Below are 19,271 nucleotides of genomic sequence, written 5' to 3' on the forward strand. Positions count from 1 at the left end.
TATGAATCTCACATATGAATCCTCAATACCATTTCATTTCCTGGTTCCTAGTAGGTGCTCAATACATATTTGTTAAATTTGAGTCTAATACATGTAGGGGATAAACATTAATGTAGTGTTTTAGTTCACGCAATGGATGGCGGTGATCAGTGGTGTTTAGGAAGGAGCTCGTGCCATGTGTCCTTATCAATTAAGTCATGACTCCATTTGGGGAAAACCTTTGGGAGTAGAGCTGGAAAGTGAAAAGAGCTGGAAGAAATAAAAATAACTTAGAACACTTGAGCGGATTCCTATATATTTTGGGAGATAGTAAATAAGGTCTTTTGTAATGCTGTGTAGAGCTTTTTTTTCTTTTCTTTTTTATGTAAGCAAATAGGTTTTCATTCTCAGCTTTTCAATATGTTGTTGGAGCAGAATGGCAGTGCCATAATCCTAAAAATCAGATAACTTTAAAAATGTGTCTGTCTTAAAATGCATTGTAGGAATTTATCTTTCTACTATTTTTTTTTAATTATTGAAATTATCATGGTATTGTAGAATTCCCGCATTCTTTAATGTTATCTTCTCCAACTAATATCTAATGCTTTAATATCTAGACTTAGGCTTAACAGATGTTTACATCTCTGAACACAGAACAACTGATGGAAAAAGAAGCATTATCAGTAACTTATGTAAACTGCTCAATTTGTATGAATAATCTATAATTTTTAATATTTAGCTTGTTTAAATGCTTTATATAGTATCTGTCATTGGTGTTTTTTCAGTAATTATTTTTATGCTTTCATTTCCCCCCCCCAAATGAAACAACAAAAGGATCAGAGATCAAGAAGTCCCAGAGGATGTACAAATCAGGCCAGAGGATGTTCCATCAGATCCCAGTATTAGTAATTCCAGTGTCAAACTGGAAAACACAATGGAAGATTGTGCTGAAACAACTAGGAAATCTCCAGGTGAAATGAGTGTTCCAGTGGACAGTTCTTTACTTTGTACTTTGTCCTCAGACTCTCATCAGGAAGCAGCTAGTAATGAGAATGATAAAAAAACTGGTAACTACAGATCTACATTACGGCCAGAGGTTGGCACCAGTCCACAAGATTCCACTCCCTTAGATCAGGAATTGTACAACTCTTTCCATTTCTGGAGGACTCCTCTTCCCGAAATAGATCTAGATATAGAGCTTGAGCAGGGCCCTGGGAATAAACTGAATCCAGAGAGACCAGAAGAAACGCCCGAAGAAACCATACCAGGTTCTTCAAACATCACTATGGCCACCAGAAAGGAACTTGAAGAAATGATAGAAAATCTAGAGCCGCATATTGATGATCCAGATGTTAGAGGTATGGAAGATTCAATCAAGTTCTTTATTCTAAAGTTGGTATAAGTTGTTCTTTTCTAACCTTTTTTTCCAGGAAAATTGCCTGTTGAAAAATTTGACCGTTACCATCATGTCTTGTCTTGGTAACTATGATATGATTTTTAGGAAATTTCATTTAGATAAGCTCATCACTGTGTTCCAAACTGTAATATTTACAGAATTGTTGATTGAGAAATCTCTGAAATTTTCACAATCATTCAAACAGTATTTTACATTTACAGGTTTAAACCTTGTCCTGCCTTAATTATTTTGCTCTAGGTCTCATTAGCTTTTTTATAAAATAGCAGTGGATGCAGTGCTTTTATAGGAAAGACCATGATTAATTAATAGTAGGCAAAGATATATATTTTTCTGTGGATTGTGATGTGTTTTAGGAGCTATAGATGTCTGTCTATAAGAGTCAATTGGATTACTTTCTCAGTTTTGACTTTTTTTTTCACTGGGTCACAAGTGTATCACCTAGATTCTTTCATTGAGAATGACAGCCTTACGGTTGTTCTATGTTCAGATCAAAAGTTGCCTCTTATTAAGTGGAATGTGTGTTCTAAGTGTGTGGGAAACCAGGTGTCCTGAAGCAGTCCCATCCTGTTTGCTGGGATTTGGGGAGTGAAGTCCAGGGGGCCAGAACTGGAGGCAGATGTTACCATTCTGCTCCTTTGAAGACTCAGGCTTTCCAATGACGCCCATAACCTTATTCAGTGAAATCTGAGACGCTATTTAAAACAAAAACAGTTTTGACAAATCCTATAATTAGAAGCCTTCAGGGCTTGTATCTGTTTGCAGATTTTTTTTGGCCTGGTTCTAAAAACTAAAATTTATAAACTATTGGTTTGCTCAGTGTTAGTAAAACAAAAGGCAGATAAAGTTTTATCCTTCAGTATCCTTCTAAAACATACAAAACCTTGTGTTCAAACTTTGAAAATTGCATTAATGGTGGTTAAGATAGCAGTTATCTTTATTTGGCTTTAACTTTTCATGATTTTTAAACAATTTCCTATTACTATTTTACACATGGAGAAAAATGATTTGATTAAAGGCAAATTCGTATCCTTGATTGCTGAAAGTTAATTTAACTGGCAGATGGTCAGTTTCATTTTTTTAGGTTCATTGGGACATAGTTTATATCAGTAAAATTTAGCCTTTTGAATGGACAGTTCTGTGGGATTTGACAAACACAGTTGTCTGTAACCACCGCCACAGTCAAGATACAGAACAGTTCCATCACCCCAGAACATCCCCTTGTCCCCCTTTATAGTCAGTCCTTTCTTCCTTGCCAGCCTCCAGCAACCTCTGATCTGTTTTCTGTCCCTATGATCTCGCTTTTTGTAGGACAAACCTTGAGTCTCTGTCACTTAACATAATGTATTTGAGATTTATCCTTGTTTCATGTATCAGTGGTTCATTCCTTTTAGTTATATTCTGAAACAAGGGCAAGAGCCGAGGAGTGAATATTTTCAGTAGCACACCCTGTTTTTACCTCATGGTAGATGATGTGTTATGAAGACCTTGAGGCTTTGCTGTCTTTGCTCATTCCTCAGTCGTGGCTTCTGTCATGGATTTTATTTACCCTGTTGAACTAGCATTCTGCATTTTATGACATCTCGATCATGTAGCAATTACTGAGGTTTTGTTTCATTAAAATCTTGCCTTTGTAGTCTCCCTCCATCCCTCCAGGGGAAAATTGAGACGCAGAGAATTACACCTAAAACTAAGGATGTTCATAGCTGAGGATAGTCAACTCTTGATATTTGTCATTACAGCTTTCAGCTTTTTGTTAAAGAAGTTTTATCATTATTTATAAACTTAACTTTTATTCAGTTGATCAAGCTTCAATAACTTTCATTCTTTCTTTTTCTTCATTCCATTTTTATGGAAAAAGGCTTTAAGCCTGTCCTGGGAGCTCTTGCTGTCTTATACTACCTTCTAGTTTTCGGACTCATAGTAGGTACTTAACAAATACTGAAATATTGACTAACTACTTTAATTTTTTTAACAAATAAGCTAAAAGTGATATGCATAGTTTGCTTTTTAAAAAGACCTACATGGCCCAGCTGGGCGTGGCTCAGCGGTTGAACGTTGACCTAGGTTCCAGGAGATCTCGGTTCAATTCCTGGTCAGGGCACATGCCTGGGTTGCGGGCTCGATCCCCAGTCGGGGGCTTTCAGGAGGCAGCCAATCAATGACTCTCTCATTATTGATGTTTCTATATCTCTCTCCCTCTCCCTTCCTCTCTCTGAAATCAATAAAGATATATTTTTTAAAAAGTAAAAAGACCTACATGTACATATAAGTTTCAGTATATGACTTTGCATTTCAGAAGACGGCTAATACTTACCACGTTTGACTTAAAATTGTATTGTAAATGTACAGGCTGCAATTGAGAGATTTCAACACAAATACTATATTATGACTTAATCAGTTTTCATTCTGATTTACCTCTTAAACCTGCTAGTTTTAAATTTGTCGTGTTCTTTCTGTCCATAAGGATAACTTTCATGACATACCCATTGATTGATTCATTCATTTAACATTACTTATTGAGCACCTACTATGTACCTGATACTCCCCTAGGTACTAAATATATTGCAGCGCTGTGGCCAGTTTTGCTCAGTGGTTAGAGCATCAGCCCACAGACTAAAGGCTCCCGGGTTCGATTCTGGCCAAGGGCACATACTTCAGTTGCAGGCTTGATACCTGGCCCAGTCAGGGCGTGTGTGGGAGGCAACCAACCAATCGATGTGTCTCTCTCACCTCTCTCTTTCTCTCTCTCTCCCCCCCCTTCCCCCCTTCCACTCTTTCTGAAAAGCAATGGGGGGAAAATACCCTCAGGAGAGGATTAAAAACAACAATAATAAATATATAGCAGCAACAAACCAGACAAACCCTTAGCCTGAGAGAGCACAGAAGAGAGATAGTACATTAACTGCCTATGTTTCAAGTGTTCTATAGTAAAACAGTTGGGCAGTGTCGGGGGGTTTTGCTTAGGCTACAGAATTCTTAAGCACTTGATTTTATTGAAATCTGAGAGCATGTTTAATTCATATTAATTTCATAGTTAATTAAAAATTTACTATCCCTTAATTTTCTATTGTGTTAGAAAGTGTTTTGAGTTTTTTAAGGAGTATACCTTAGTTTTGGATGCTTTTTCTTTTGTAATCTGCCATTCTGGGCAGTCATTTTCTTCAAATAGTCAGAAAATGTCTACTTTTTGAAAGGCATAACTTTAAGCCAAAATTGGAAACGTAAGTTCTGACCAGGGAGTAAACTAGTTATGCTGCATGTGTAAATTTTTTCTGGACAGTTGGGCAGTGACATCTGAGGAGGCACTGCCCGGAGGAGCCACCTGAGAGCATACCCTTAGAAGTGTGGCTTCAGCTTTGCCAGCCTCTGTGCCCCTTGTTCTTTTCCCTCATCACTGTTGGGTGGGACATGCATGTCATGGGGGAAAAAGCAAAACTTAGGGTTTTGTTTTGTTTTTTATGTTTCTATTGATTTCAGAGAGAGGAAGGGAGAATGAGAGAGAAACATCAGTGATGAGAGTGTCACTGATCAGCTGCCTCCTGCACTCCCCCTCACCCCCATTGGGGATGGAGCCCGCAACGCAGGCATTTGCCCTGACCGGGAATCGAACCATGACCTCCTGGTTCATAGGTTGAAGCTCAGCCCTTGAGCAACACTAGCTGGGAAAGACTTACGTTTGTTTTTTTAATTTTAAGGCAGCCTTTGCTTCACAATTTAACTCTTACCTTCCTTGAAACATTGATGGTTTTTAATTTTTTTTGTTAGGTTTTGGGCAAAAAATTTAGGTGTTTCCATAGACTGTAATGAGATACTCCTTTTCAGAAAAAGAAAGCCCTTTCTGAGTTAAAACAAAAATAGACCCTACATGAAAAGCCAAAAAGGAAAGTGGTAAAATATGAAGAAGGTATAAGAGATTCTCTTTCTCAAAATACTTACCCAGGGAATTTGAGGTTTCCCTGTCTTTGTCCAGACAGTTTCAAATCCCTGGCATTTGGGATTGTCAGGCTGATTCGGGATTGAATTTTAGCAGCTCCCAAGTAAAATTATGGATGCCAGCTTGATTTACCACAGCTAGGCTCATAGACTGTGAAAGGAAAAATGGCCCAAGCTCACAAAATACAGATTTCTTTCCAGTTTAGGCCTAATAGAAGAATTGGGCCCTTTTGGCAGTTGTGGTCAGAAAAAATCATATTGTTCGCTGATTGAAATCAGTAAATTGTTAGGAATTTGTGACTAACCACCAATGTCATTTGTGGAAGAGTTAGAGATTATAAAGTTCTAGCTCAGCGGTACCAGCTACTTCAGGGAAGGAGTAGAGCTCATTGTTTCCAGGTGGTCCCTATTTCTGCGCATGAATCACTACAGACTATGTTTCTTTACAGATCTGTGGTTAAATGAGCTCTGGCTCCTGGATTCCAGTCTAGGTTGTAAGAAAATCAAGATCTTGATAAAGACCCATGTGTTAAATTTGTCATGGTGGTATATCCTACTAAAGTGTCAGCATTACCTAAGCATTAGATTCCACCTCATTCCCTGCTGGAGAATTTAAGCATTGCATTTCCTGAGGAGTCAGCATTAGTTTTTATCTTTATGATCTTTATATCAATTTTGAAGAAACTTAACTTCAAAGTGTAACTCATTTAAACTTTTATGAGCATACAAACCTAAAGATGAAGCTTAACGTAGACAAAGAGAAATACGTAGTCCATTTAAAGATAAATGATTGATATAAGACATTTTCTGTGAAAGACTGATTTATTAGTTACTTCCTGGGGAACAGAATCAGGATGCATTAGGGATCTCTCCCTCCCTCTCCCTCCCCCTCCCTCACATACACACCATGCATTTTATGTGGCACAAAACATTTTAACCTTTACGTATTATGCAGGCTCCTTTAGTACTATTTTTATTTCATTTTGGAAACTTAAAAGATTCCAAAATGGTGAGCTAAAGTGATTAAAAGGATTAGTACACATTGCAACTGAAATTCTTAAAAGAATGAGTGTATTTTTCATGAATAACTTTTCATTATTCAATTTACTTAATTTAACAAATAATGATCTGATAGACTAGACCCTCATCCTGTATGTTTTATGTAATCTCTGTTGCCAGGTACCTAATATACTTAGACTAGAATTTTATAAATGCATCGATATAGTAGTAGGTAATCTTAATAAAAGAGTACTCTGATTGCTTTAGGGGCACACTTTCTAATCTTTGTACTAAATAAATTTGAAGTTTAAATTTTTATATTTTGAGTATCCAGGTGGATTGTTACTTGTAGCAGTGCTAAGCAATATTTTTTGTCAAATTTCTCATTTGCAGGGAGGAACAGTGATTTATCTGTTTTGAGTCACTTTTATAAAGAAGGTGTAACTCAAAACATAGATAGTGCTACTTGCTAGATTTAAGAACTTGGTAAGTTGTCAGTTTGGTTTGCTGCTAGCAAGACAGTGCTCATTTGGGATCTCTTGTGTTTGAGGCAAGTCATTGATTTCATTTTCAAAAAGAATTAGAGAAAAATAACCTGGAATGAGATATGAGATGTTTAAATGTAACTGCAACAAAAATCTTTGTAATTACGATTGTTTTATGTTGGCAGGGTTTGTAGAGTGACTGCTCTTCTGCTAAAATAGCTTAGTAAGTAAGTCTTATAAGTTTGATTCATGCACTACCCAAATATAGTTAACTCACACCGAAATTGACTCCTTTTAATAAACTGGAGGTACCTCCAAAACTAGATAGCATTTCTCTCTTCATACTAACGCAGAATAATGTACAGTAGTGGATAAACATTTTTAATCTCATGAAAGCATATTAGTTTTCTACTTTTTCTCTTGGAGGACTAATGATTTACCACTGTAGAAGTTTTTTTCCCCAGCTTTTTGGTGGCAGTGTCAAAAAGTATACATTTCATTGATAATATATAATGCAAATGGAGAAAAACTTGCAAGCACATTGTAATTCTGCTGCTTATTACCCTTTCCCTCTTCTGCCTGTAGCACAAGTGGACGTGCTGTCTGCCGCACTGCGCGCTTCAAGTCTGGATGCTCATGAAGAGGCCAGCGATGCAGAAAAGAAAAGTGATATGCAAGATGAACTGGGCGTCAGTGAGCCACCAAACTGTAAAATAAATCATGATGCCTCCGTGCCTTTAATCAGCGATGCTGTGGAGGTAACAAACTCAGTAAAGTGTTTACCAAGTGAGAGCAGTTTGAATCAAAAGTGTTTCGTTGGGGAATAGTTGTAGCTAATCACTTTCTAGTTAGAACATTCTATTTGCTGCTGATTTTCTCAGCCCTCCCTTTTGCATAAAGTAAAAGTAATTCACCACATCCTATCTTTGTGACATTGGTGTTATGTTCAGTGCTTAGAAAAGTAAATCCTAATCCTGTCTACATGACCATGTTAGTAGCCTCAATGTTAATGTAGCTCACTGCAGTGAAATAGTCTTACTGGAAACAAAGCCCTTTATCAAGAATAATTAACTCTTCCCTTTTCTTTTTGGAGAGGTGCTTTGTTTCTGATCGGACCATTTCACTGCAGCAAGCAACACAGTATTCTGAGCAGAAGATCGGGACTTGAGGCCATGTTGCGGAGGGCCAGTGGCATTATCTGGACTCTGGAGTGTGAGGGTGGGTACTGTTACTAGCATCATCTTCACTGTATACTTGGAGCCGTTCTGTATGATCCTTAATTTCCTGCCACATCCCACCAAGCTAGCATCATTTGGTATCAGTATTTCTGATCCCTTGTTTTCATAAATGGAGAAGGAATATACCACTGAATGCAAGAATCACATGATCACAGATCAGAGTGGCTTGAATGAAAAGCTCAGGAAAGAGTGCCTGGATACATACATTAAGGATGGCAAGGGGGCTTTTAAACCTTTAGTGGGTTTGTGTTGTGTTTTTTGGTTGATGACATCTAGTATATTAGAAATTTTGTGTAACAGTGGTGCTTCAGAATGATACCCTGACCACTGTTATCGCAGGAGAATTGAATACTGTGATATCTTTGCAATTTGGAAGGTATTATGTTTTATTTTGAGGGTTTTTTGGTGGTTAAAGAAGTATATTTGTGAAATCAGAAATAACCAAGACTAGAAACAGTGGAATATTAAGTACATGTAACATCCCAGGTCGTCTGTGTTCTGTTTTATAAACAAACTAATTTTAGATATTTGGGCCATTTCAAAATTCTAAATTTTTAATTACTTTTATTTTGAAATTCTTTTTCATACATACACATCCTATTCAGCAAGTTTGATTTAAGGCAGGGGAAGTTCTTATGAGACCTTATGTATATTTATAAACTTTTAAAAGCATGAAGAATTTATATGTATTTATATCTTTGGCAGTCTAAAAAGGTAAGTAACTTAGTAAGTAAGATAGTTTAGATGAAGGAAACTTATAGACCTTTCAGAATTTTAAGTGAATATTTTTTCCCAACAGAATATGGACTCCACCCTTCGTTATATTCATAATGATTCAGACTTGAGCACCAGTAGTAGTTTTAGCCCTGATGAAGAAAGGAGATCTAAAGTGCAAGTAAGTGACAAAAGTGGTTCTTTTGGTGTGGCTGTTAACTCCTCTTTTAAAGCCATTTCTCACTGAATTTTAAAAACTAAGACAAGCATAAGTATATCATGCTTTCAGTAAGAAAATTCAAATAATAGAGTAAAATATAAGCAAAAATTTTCCTCTTCTCCTATTATCGCATTTTTCATTCAGAGTAACCACAGATCACGCTTCCTTCTGTATTTCTTCATAAATTTATTGTGGATATATAAAATTTATTGTGTATATGTATGTACCCCCCCCTTTTTCTTTTTAATATGTTTTTGTTGATTACAGAGAGAGGGGGAGAGAAAGATAGAAATGTCAGTGATGAGAGAAAATCATCAATCACCTGCCTCCTGCACACCTCGTACTAGGGATTGAGCCCAAAACCCAGGCATGTGCCCTGACCAGGAATCGAGCCATGACCTCCTGGTTCATGGGTCAGTGCTCAACCACTGAGCAACACTGGCCCTAGCACTGAGCAAAAAGGGGCCCTATATGTACCCCTTTTTGTTTTTCAAAGACAAATAGAATCATGCCATCATGCCAAGATATTTCATCATGCCTAAGTTGCCAAGAATTTTAAGATACTGCTTGATTTTAGAGATGAAAACATGAGAAAAAAAAAGGTTCAATAAAGTGCTATCAGTGACCAGTTGCACTCCAATTTTAGAGATTTTAGATGTGGGAAAATGTGTTTATGGAATCATCAGAACATGATAGTTTGTGCCTTGCCTTTCTTTTATCTCTTTTTTAAAAAATCGTATCTTGGAGATCTTTCCACATGAGCATCTAAGGACCCCCTCCCCTCTCAGCAGCACAGCCTCCGTACAGCTGGTGTCGTACTCCGTTGCTATAACTTCAGTTTTATAACTGGGCAGTTTTATTTTTAAAGGAAATAGTAGATAATAAGTTTACATAGTTCAAAGTTCAAAAGGTACGGAGGCATTCAGTGGTTTTTCCTGCCCAGTGTTTCTCCTACACCATCCATTTTGCTTCCCCCAAAGCAGCCAGTTTCACCTTTCTTTTGTATATCCTTCCAGAGCTATATTATACATACATAACCAAGATTGTATATACATTCTTCTTTTTCTCACATTTATACAAATAGGTGCGTATACACTTTAAATTTTTAAAGATAATTGCTAAATTTCCACCTGAAGGCAGGTGGTAGTGTGTTTTTTTAAATATCTGGTGGAAATAGCGCATAGAAGTACCTGTAACCACATTCACTAGGTGACATCAGTCTTTATCATCTTTGCTACCATTGAAAGATGCTGACTCATATTTTTAATGTTTCTTTCAAATTTAGAAATCAATTCTAATTGTCCTTAAGCTGTTTTCTGTTTTAAGATCTTACTCATTGTTTTTCTCCTATCATTGCTTTTATTTATATATCCATTCCCCTCAGCATTTTTTTCTTCTTTTCACTTATATAACTGAAAATTTCAGAATGGTTTTTGTTTACTATTTCAGATGCAATGTTAAATTTATGTATTTAAAAGTAAGTTTACCTAATTTATATTTAAACTGCTCAAAATGCAACCCTGTCCTATCTCTCTTCATTAGGACGTTGTGCCTCAGGCTCTGTTAGATCAGTATTTATCTATGACTGACCCCTCTCGTGCACAGACGGTCGACACTGAAATTGCTAAGCACTGTGCATACAGCCTTCCAGGCGTGGCCCTGACACTCGGCAGGCAGAACTGGCACTGCCTACGAGAGACTTATGAGACTCTGGCATCAGACATGCAGGTGAGTCAAGCAGCCAAGGAATTAACAGCATGTACGTGTAGAAGGCCTTTCAAAACTTAATAGAATTTCTGTTCATGTTCTAGCAAGTTCTTGATATTATAGGAAATTATGTGCAGAAGAGTTGGAAAGTAATACCAAAGAGCTTTCTTTGTACATTGTCCAAGTTCCACAATTTGGCAACTTCTTTTTTATCTAAAGTATTAGAAATGATCACATTTGACATGTCTAAGTTCCTAATTTACAAATGTGTTACTTTCTAAAATCTATGTGTAAGATTAATTCTTAAGAATATAGGATTTCGTTTTCTCCCTAGAAACAGTGTTTTAAATGCTTCTGCTATTCTACAACCTAATAGAAGTATAGTATTGCTGACGCTGCTGAGTTTTGAGCTTGGAGTGCTGAGTATTCGTTGTGCAGGTGGGAGGAGGTTAGTGGTGTGTGCATGCGTGCTCTTACCAGTACCACTCATACCACACGCTCTCAAAGAGCACAGTGTGTGAAATGTTGACCCTCAGTCATTTGTCTGGATATCTGTGACTTTTTTGTGGCTCTTTTCCTAGGGTTTGTTAACTTAATTCCTCTGTCATTAGGTCTGATTTTCTTATACCAAAATTTTGCCTGCCTTCCACAAAACCTATTTCTTCAGTGAAATTAATCTGTTATTAAGAAAGAAGTTTGGTTAGCTTCATTTATACTGACTGAGAAAGGAATGATTTTTCCCATAAAATGTCTTAGTAAGACAGTTTTCAAGGAATCAGTACCATTGACTCAGCAAGTTAAAAGTTGAAAGTAATCTTGGGAGACCATGGTTTATGTTCCTCCTCTGACCTATGAGGTTAGGAAACCAGGGTCCGGGCAAAGTGAATTTTCCCATGTTCACACACTTCTTCAGTGGTGGAATCGGACATGTTCACTTAATGCTTAAGAATATAGGGTTGTTTCTCCCTAGAAAGACCCAGTTTCCATAGAGTGCTTTATCTTCTTTATTAGTGGTTTTCCATCTTTATCCCATCTTCAACACTGGCTTGTGAGGTGGATACCTCAGGGCTCCTGCAGACTTGGAGGGCTCTGGATGGGCAGGGCTTCACACCTCCTATCCCTTCCCCTCCCCTCAGTCAAAACATCTCTGTCTTCATCTGCTTGATATGTTGAACATGGATTTAAATTTTACTTAAAGAACGGGTTTTAGTGTTTGGAGTGGGATAAAACCTTTGCTCTAAAACATTTCTCAGTAGGTAAAGTTTTAAACTAACGGTAAAAAATTTTTAAATTGAGGCAACATGGAGAAAAATGTTTTTAACTTAAAGTTTCCTGTAAAATGCAAGGCATTTCTTTACAGGAATTCTTTTCCAGGGCAGTACACTTCTTGTATTTCTTAAATTGCCAGTTCCTTAAAAACTAGTTTTGTTTTTGTTGTTGTTTTAATCCAAAATAGGCTATACAGCAGTCGGAAGGGAAACACTAATGTGAAAATACTAGCCAGGCTTTGGTCAATGTAGGACACCAGTAAATTGGGCATCCAGTGTTCAGAAAACTACAAAAACTATGCCATTAATAATTTCTAGACTTTTTTCCCTTCATAAATGAAAGGGAGGTAATACATACTGTGCAGGGATTTAAATATTTTCTGCCAGTTTTTGATACTTAAAACTAAGTATTTATTATTATTATTACTTTTATTCTGATTTAATTTTTTAGATTAATAACATTCAGATGTAAATTAGCCATTATATACATTAGTCCCTCCCTTATCTATGGGAGCTACATTTCAAGACCCCCAGTGGATGCCTGAAACCGTAGATAATACCAAATCCTAAAAATACTGTTTTTTCCTATGCATACATACCTAGGATTAAGTTTACTTTATAAAATAAACACAATAAGAGACTAATAATAACTAATAATAAATTAAAACCGTACACTGTGTTCTGGCCAGTGTGGCTCGGTTGGTTGGAGCATTGCCCCGTATACCAAAAGGTGGGTTCGATTCCTGGTCAGGGCACATACCCAGGTTACGGGTTTGATCTTCACATCAATGTTTCTTTCTCTCTCTCCTCCCCCTTCCTCTCTCTAAACTCAATAAAAAACATATCCTTGAGTGAGGATTTTAAAAATACCAATATACTCTAATAAAAGTTATTTGAATATTATTTCTCTCTCCCAGCAAACTAGCATGAATTTCTCCTTCACAATTTCATGAATAGAAAATTTATTCTTAGTATAGATCTTAGCAACTTCAGCATAGTTTTCTTCTGTCCTTATTAACTCAACTTTCATCTTTTTACTAAAGGAAGCACGTTAGCATGTCCAAATTGCCAGCATCTCTGCTCTGGTGCTTTGGCACCATTATTAAGTAAAGTTAGGGTTACTTGAACACAAACACTGCAATACCATGATAGTCAGTGTGATCACCAAGTTGGCTACTAAGTGACTAATGGGCTAGGAGACGCTGGACAAAGGGATAGATGATTCGTGTTCCGGGCAGATGGAGCAGGATGGCTTGAGATTTCATCTTGCTACTTAGAATGGTACTCAGTGTAAAACTTAGTCATTGTTTATTTCTGGAATTTTCCACACCACGGTTGACCAGAGGAACTGAGACCTCAGAAAGTGAAGCTGCAGATAAGGGGGAACTACTGTGTTATCTAAAAGTTCAAGTACTAAGTGCATTGTGTTTAGCTTACTAATGCAATTATTTTATTTCTGCAGTGGAAGGTACGAAGAACGTTAGCCTTCTCCATCCATGAGCTTGCAGTTATTCTCGGAGATCAGTTGACAGCTGCAGATCTGGTTCCTATTTTTAATGGATTTTTAAAAGACCTCGATGAAGTAAGGATAGGTGTCCTTAAACACTTGCATGATTTTCTGAAGGTAACTTTTAAATTCTTTTGCATAAAAACACTAAAATTCCACTGTAGATCTAAAATGTTAATTTTCTGCTACTACCAAGATCGGTTTCTGTAAGAAAATGTATCCATAAGTTGGTGAGCTGTGACTTAAAAAAAATAGTCCCATTCTTATCATTTTTGCTGGTGGTGTTTTAATTTAAAAAATAATTACATTGCCCTGGCCAGTGTGGCTCACTTGGTTGAAGCGTCATCCGTACACCAGCAGGTGGCAAGTTCAACTCCCAGTCAGGGCACACACCCGATTTTCAGGTTCGACCCCCCGTCAGGGCACGTGGGGAGGCAACTGATCAGTGTTCTCTCTCTCTCCCCCTCCCTTCCCCGTTCCTCTCTCTAAAGTCAATTTTTTAAAGATTAAATTAAAAAATAATAATTTCACTTTTAAACATGTTAGAACTTGTTTATAAATATTTGTATTTTTTCAAAATTACTGAATTAAATATATGTAAAATATTTTCATTAAGTTTAGAGGCTTTATGTGGTGTTTCAGAAGAATTTAACCTTAGTCTTCACTCCTTTGATGTGGGATCTTTAGTGTCTGAGGTGAACAGCCCTGACTTTACACATTGCTTGATCCTGGAATACTATCATTTCTTAGACTTTAGCCTTGAAATTGGCACTTTCGTAATTCTTTTCCTTTTAATTTTCAATTACCGTTTACAGTCAGTATAATTTTTTATTAGTTTCAGGTATACAGCATAGTGGTTGGACAATCAAATACTTCATAAAGTGTTCCCTCAATATTTCCAGTACCCACTTGGCACCATACCTCAGCAATCTTCAAGCAGTGTGCCTCAAGAATTTTCAGAACATACAAGATCTGACTGCTTAGTCAGGGGCACTGACCTCTTTTCCCTTAGACTGTCAAATTAAAAAATGACAACAGCCAACACAACAATAGTTGTTCAGTGTGAATGAATCAAAATTGTATCCATTTTTTGTCAGATCGGCAAAAAATAAATTTTTTGGTTTGCCGCAGAATTTTAATCGTTTACGTGTGCAGCAAGATGAGAAAGGCTGAGAATTGCTGCCATACATAATTACAATATAATTGACTGTTCTCTATGCTGTACTTTACATCCCCATGACTATTTTGTAACTATAAATTTGCAATTCTTACGCCCCTCACCTTTTTCACCCGGTCAGTCCCCCAACCCCTCTCCCCTCTGGCAGCCAGCAGTCTGTCTCTGTAAGTTCTCTTGTCACTCTGAGGTTTGAGGTACAGAAATACCTCCATGGAGGTATCACCTTGTAATCCTGCTTTTTAAAAAACATTGATACCATGTTGTATTTTGTACAGATCATACTAAAGTTTTTCTAACTGTCTCAATAATATCCTTCATAGCCTTTTTTCCTCAAGAATCCAATCAGAAATTGCATATTGAATTTAAATATCATGTATCTTTAGTCATCTGAAATCTAGAAGTTTCCGTGTCTTTTTTTCTTTAATGTCACTGGCATTTTTGAAGAGGCCAAGCCAGTTGTTTTACAGAATGCTCCTCAATTTGAAATTGCCTGAGTGCTATTACACAGTTAGGTTCAGGTTAAACAGGCTTTCTTTGCAGGAATATTACTTATCTATATATAGGTTAGCAGGTGTTTTCTGAATGCATCACATCAAGGCTAACATGATGCTAGCTAGCTCTTGGGATTACTGGTGACGCTGAATCCAGTCACTTGGTTATGATAGTTTCAGCTCACTCCCTCCATTGTAAAATGGCCTTTGACCTGTGTGATTAATAACTTCTTGATGAGGTGATGCTTTCAGACTCTGAACACCTTTTCCCCCCCAAGTCTTTCACCCAGTGCTTTTTGCATCCATGTAGCTATGTGTGGTTCTTGCCTGAATCAGTTGTTACTGTGTTGGTTGTAAAATACTGATTTTCTGTTTTTATAATTCCTTCTACATTTATTAATTGCCTTTCTTGTGTAAAAATAACCTTTCCTTTTCCTTCCCCTTGTTGGCAATATTTTAGTATCAGTGTGATCTCTTGAATTACTTTTTTATTCAATGTAATGTAATACATTTTTGTCATTTGTTTTGAGCATCAGATTTGGCTAATAGAAACCCCTTAAAGCTGCCTCCTGTGTTTCTGTGTGTTTGTTTGTTTGTTCTTTCTCATTTTCAAACACATTTTTACTGTCAGGCCTACTTTCCTTCTCTGCCCCAGCCCAGAGTCAGCTATTTCTCCAGTGAGCTCTGGTCTTTTTCAGTAGAGAGTGGTATTTAGAATCCAACATTCAGGCACTAGGTGTGCACACTGCTCCTGAGTATCATTTCTTTTAGGCCTTTCCAGGGGACAGGAGCTAAGGAGACGCTTTTTGTTTTTTGGGTTTTTTTAATTATTAAGTTTATATTGTTACCTCTACTTCTAATCTAATACCTTCCTTCACTTTATGTTTTTCCTTTTTCTATAGTAAAGTTCTGTTAACGACATTAATATGTTTAGTCATTTGTTTGATTCTACTACATACATGAAATAGTTTCAGAATTACTCTACCAATAATAATTGCAGCATGAAATCAGCTAAGTCATGTTCAAGATTTTCTTCAGTACTTTCTGTCCTCAGAACATATCCCATGAAGATGTATGGTCAGAGTACTAAGTTCAAACTTAGACTTTTTTTCTGTGTGATTCTTATTTATTTGATGTATAGTTATGTTTATTTACTTGTGTTTATATAAAATTTTAGGGTTTACCCCTTGTTGACTGTAAACCTACTTTTAAATATTTGTAGAGTAATAATTGGGATAGGGTGGGGCAAACGTAGGTTTACAGTTGTTCATATGGAAAATAAATACAATAAATAGATAACAATACAAGACTAACTCTTACAACTGTAAACTGACATTTGCCCCCACCCTGTATTTATTGAGCACCTGCTGTGTGCCATCTGCTGGGCTCATCTACACACACACACACACATACATATATATATATATGAATAAGAACATAATTTCTGTCTTCAAAGAGTTCATGATAATGAGCGTGTCCTGTGAATAGTATGAATCTGTGCTATAGTAAAGCTATGCCAGAGTACTGTAGAGTTCAGTGGAGGTCACTTGCTGGCTCAAGGAACAAATCTTCGAAATGAGGACAGTGACTCTTACTGGTAGAGGTAAATGGGATTATCAGGAGAAGAACCTAGTGCCTGTTTTTAAGACTATTAAATGTAGCTGTGAAATGTACCCTCCTCCAGAAGAATGAAACTATTACTTATGGTAATTTTTAAGCAGTCCTGCAAAAGAAGTAATGTCTGTACCTTGTCCTAGTGAATATTTTTTTTGTTATTTCAGCTTCTTCATATTGACAAAAGAAGAGAATATCTTTATCAACTTCAGGAGTTTTTGGTGACAGATAATAGTAGAAATTGGCGCTTTCGAGCTGAGCTGGCTGAGTAAGTTCTGGCAGTTTATTAGACAGTTTCGTAGGGGTGTGTATGCACCTCTTCTGGATTTGTTCATTACTTTGAGTAGATCCCAATTTCTGTCTAGTATCCTGTTCCTTTAACATTTCTTGTAATGCAGTGAATTTTCCTAGGTTTTTGGGGTTTTTTAGTCTATTTCTCTCTTTTTAAATTTTGGTAAAATACACATAACCAAAGTTGCAATTAGTGACATTTAGTACATTCACAATATCATACAGCCATTACCACTGTGTAGTTCTAGAACATTTCATCATCTCGAAAGGAAACCTTCCCCCTCTGCCACCTCCCCTGGCAGTCATCAGTCTGCTTTCTGTCTCTGTTTGCCTGTTCGGAGCCTTTTATAGAAATGGGATCATGTAACGTGGCTTTTTGTGTCTGGCTTCTTCACTTTGCATAATGTTTTCAAGATTTATTCACAGATAGATTTGTTCTTACTGTAGATCTTAACAACCTCAGCATACGTGTGTTTTTTTCTTATTAAGAACTTTTACTTTTTCACTTAAAGGAAGCACTTTATGGCTTCTCTTTGCATATCCCAATTGCGGGCATCACTACTCTTGTGCTTTGGGGCCATTAAGTAAAATTAGTAGGTCACTTGGACACAACAAGTTCTGCGATACCACGAAAGTCTGTCTGATAATCGGCTACTAAGTGACCAACAGGCAGGTGGTGTGTGCAGTGTGGAGATGCTGACAAAGGGATGATTCAGTCCCAGGCAGGCAGGAACAGGATGGGTTGAGATTTCATCACACAACTCGGAACGGTGTGCAGTTGAAAACTTAGGAATTGTTTACTCCTGGAATTTTCCATTTAATATTTTTGGACCATGATTGACAGCCGGTTACCAAAACCGTGACCGCAATTCACTTCCTGCTGATTGCAAATGTAAATAATCTTTAAAATAAAATCTGAAAGGCAAAATTCTCATCCACATTCAAGGTATTTCCTCATGAGCATTGTTACATCTACTCACATTGGCCCGATGGGCTCTGTCAGCCTTTAGTTCTCCTCAGACGTAACGGGCACAGCTGGTAGCGGACCATTTGTGTGCCCCCAGTAAATGTGTCTGCCATTCCTTAGGAGCTGCGTGGAGCCTGAACAAGTACATATTAAGCTACCTTAAACTGCTAGAACTTTTTCTTATTTAGATAACTGGTTGTAGATGAAGGGATTTTTTAGCACATTCTAAACAGTTACTACAGGAAAAATGTGTTTCATGTTCCAGTTGAACATACTAGAAAATGCTTTGTTCCATCTCAGTCCCTGTGGACACAGATATAGAGAGTCAGGGGTGATGATCTGCAGGAGAGACCAGGTTAATCACTAGCCTTTACATGTGTTCCTCTTATAAAGAGTATCCAGTATTACAAATTATTCCGATGATCAACCTGTTTTCATTTATCTTGTTTTAAAATTTTAACTTTATTTTTGTAATTCATTTTTGTAGACAGCTGATTTTACTTCTAGAATTATATAGTGCCAGAGATGTTTATGACTATTTACGCCCCATTGCTCTGAATCTATGTGCAGATAAAGTTTCTTCTGTTCGTTGGATTTCCTACAAGTTGGTATGTTTTAAAATTTTTACAATTTTAGATCAGCAGAGTATTAATAAAATCATAAAACGAAGACATTGCTCACTTCTTCATGTTCACTCTCCCAGGTCAGTGAGATGGTGAAAAAGCTGCACTTGGCAACGCCACTGACATTTGGAGTGGACCTCATCCATGAGCTTGTGGAAAATTTTGGTAGATGTCCCAAGTGGTCTGGCCGTCAAGCCTTTGTCTTTGTCTGCCAGGTGAGCAAAGACCCATTTGTGACACATTTTATATCTAGAACTAGGCTTACTCTTTTACTCCTTCTCTCTGTACACACTCTCTTTATTCTTGAAGGACAGAACTTTGCCACCTGGCGGTTTATTGGATCCACTATTCCTCAGTTGGGCATCTGCCTGGTTCACCAAGTCCTTTATAAAGTTCACTGAGCTCTTCATAAAGCTGGCACACCCACAGCGGCCCCCTAGAGGGCGCTCGGGGTCTGTGGACCTAGCACAGGTGTGAAAATGAATGTGCCCATGAACCATCCAGGTCTCTGTGGAGCAGCTTAAAAACTGCCTCAGTAGGAACTTAATTATGTCATTTTTGTTTTGAGTTCCTAGGTGCCTGGAATATTGGTTTAAAAATCAGTAACTAAAATTGTAGCAATTATGTTGTTACTAAGATTT

The 19,271-nt window shown here is 37.2% G+C and overlaps 1 protein-coding gene across 6 annotated transcripts in view; it reads left to right on the top strand.

The window, feature by feature from the left end:
* PPP4R1 (protein phosphatase 4 regulatory subunit 1) overlaps positions 1 to 19,271 on the top strand; it is a 57,463-nt gene that overhangs the window by 36,001 nt on the left and 2,191 nt on the right. For 5 of the 6 annotated variants that reach the window (XM_087818939.1, XM_087818938.1, XM_087818940.1 and 2 more), the window contains 8 exons: positions 814 to 1,337; positions 7,399 to 7,571; positions 8,851 to 8,946; positions 10,528 to 10,713; positions 13,423 to 13,584; positions 16,917 to 17,017; positions 18,495 to 18,615; positions 18,711 to 18,845. In XM_087818939.1, coding sequence (XP_087675065.1) covers positions 814 to 1,337; positions 7,399 to 7,571; positions 8,851 to 8,946; positions 10,528 to 10,713; positions 13,423 to 13,584; positions 16,917 to 17,017; positions 18,495 to 18,615; positions 18,711 to 18,845 — 1,498 coding nt within the window. Of the gene's footprint in view, positions 1 to 813; positions 1,338 to 7,398; positions 7,572 to 8,850; positions 8,947 to 10,527; positions 10,714 to 13,422; positions 13,585 to 16,916; positions 17,018 to 18,494; positions 18,616 to 18,710; positions 18,846 to 19,271 lie in introns of those variants that run through there. The other variant, XM_087818941.1, reaches the window with a different exon arrangement.

Source organism: Miniopterus natalensis, chromosome 7, assembly GCF_054644295.1.
Source record: "Miniopterus natalensis isolate mMinNat1 chromosome 7, mMinNat1.hap1, whole genome shotgun sequence".
Classification (NCBI taxonomy): Eukaryota; Metazoa; Chordata; class Mammalia; order Chiroptera; family Miniopteridae; genus Miniopterus; species Miniopterus natalensis.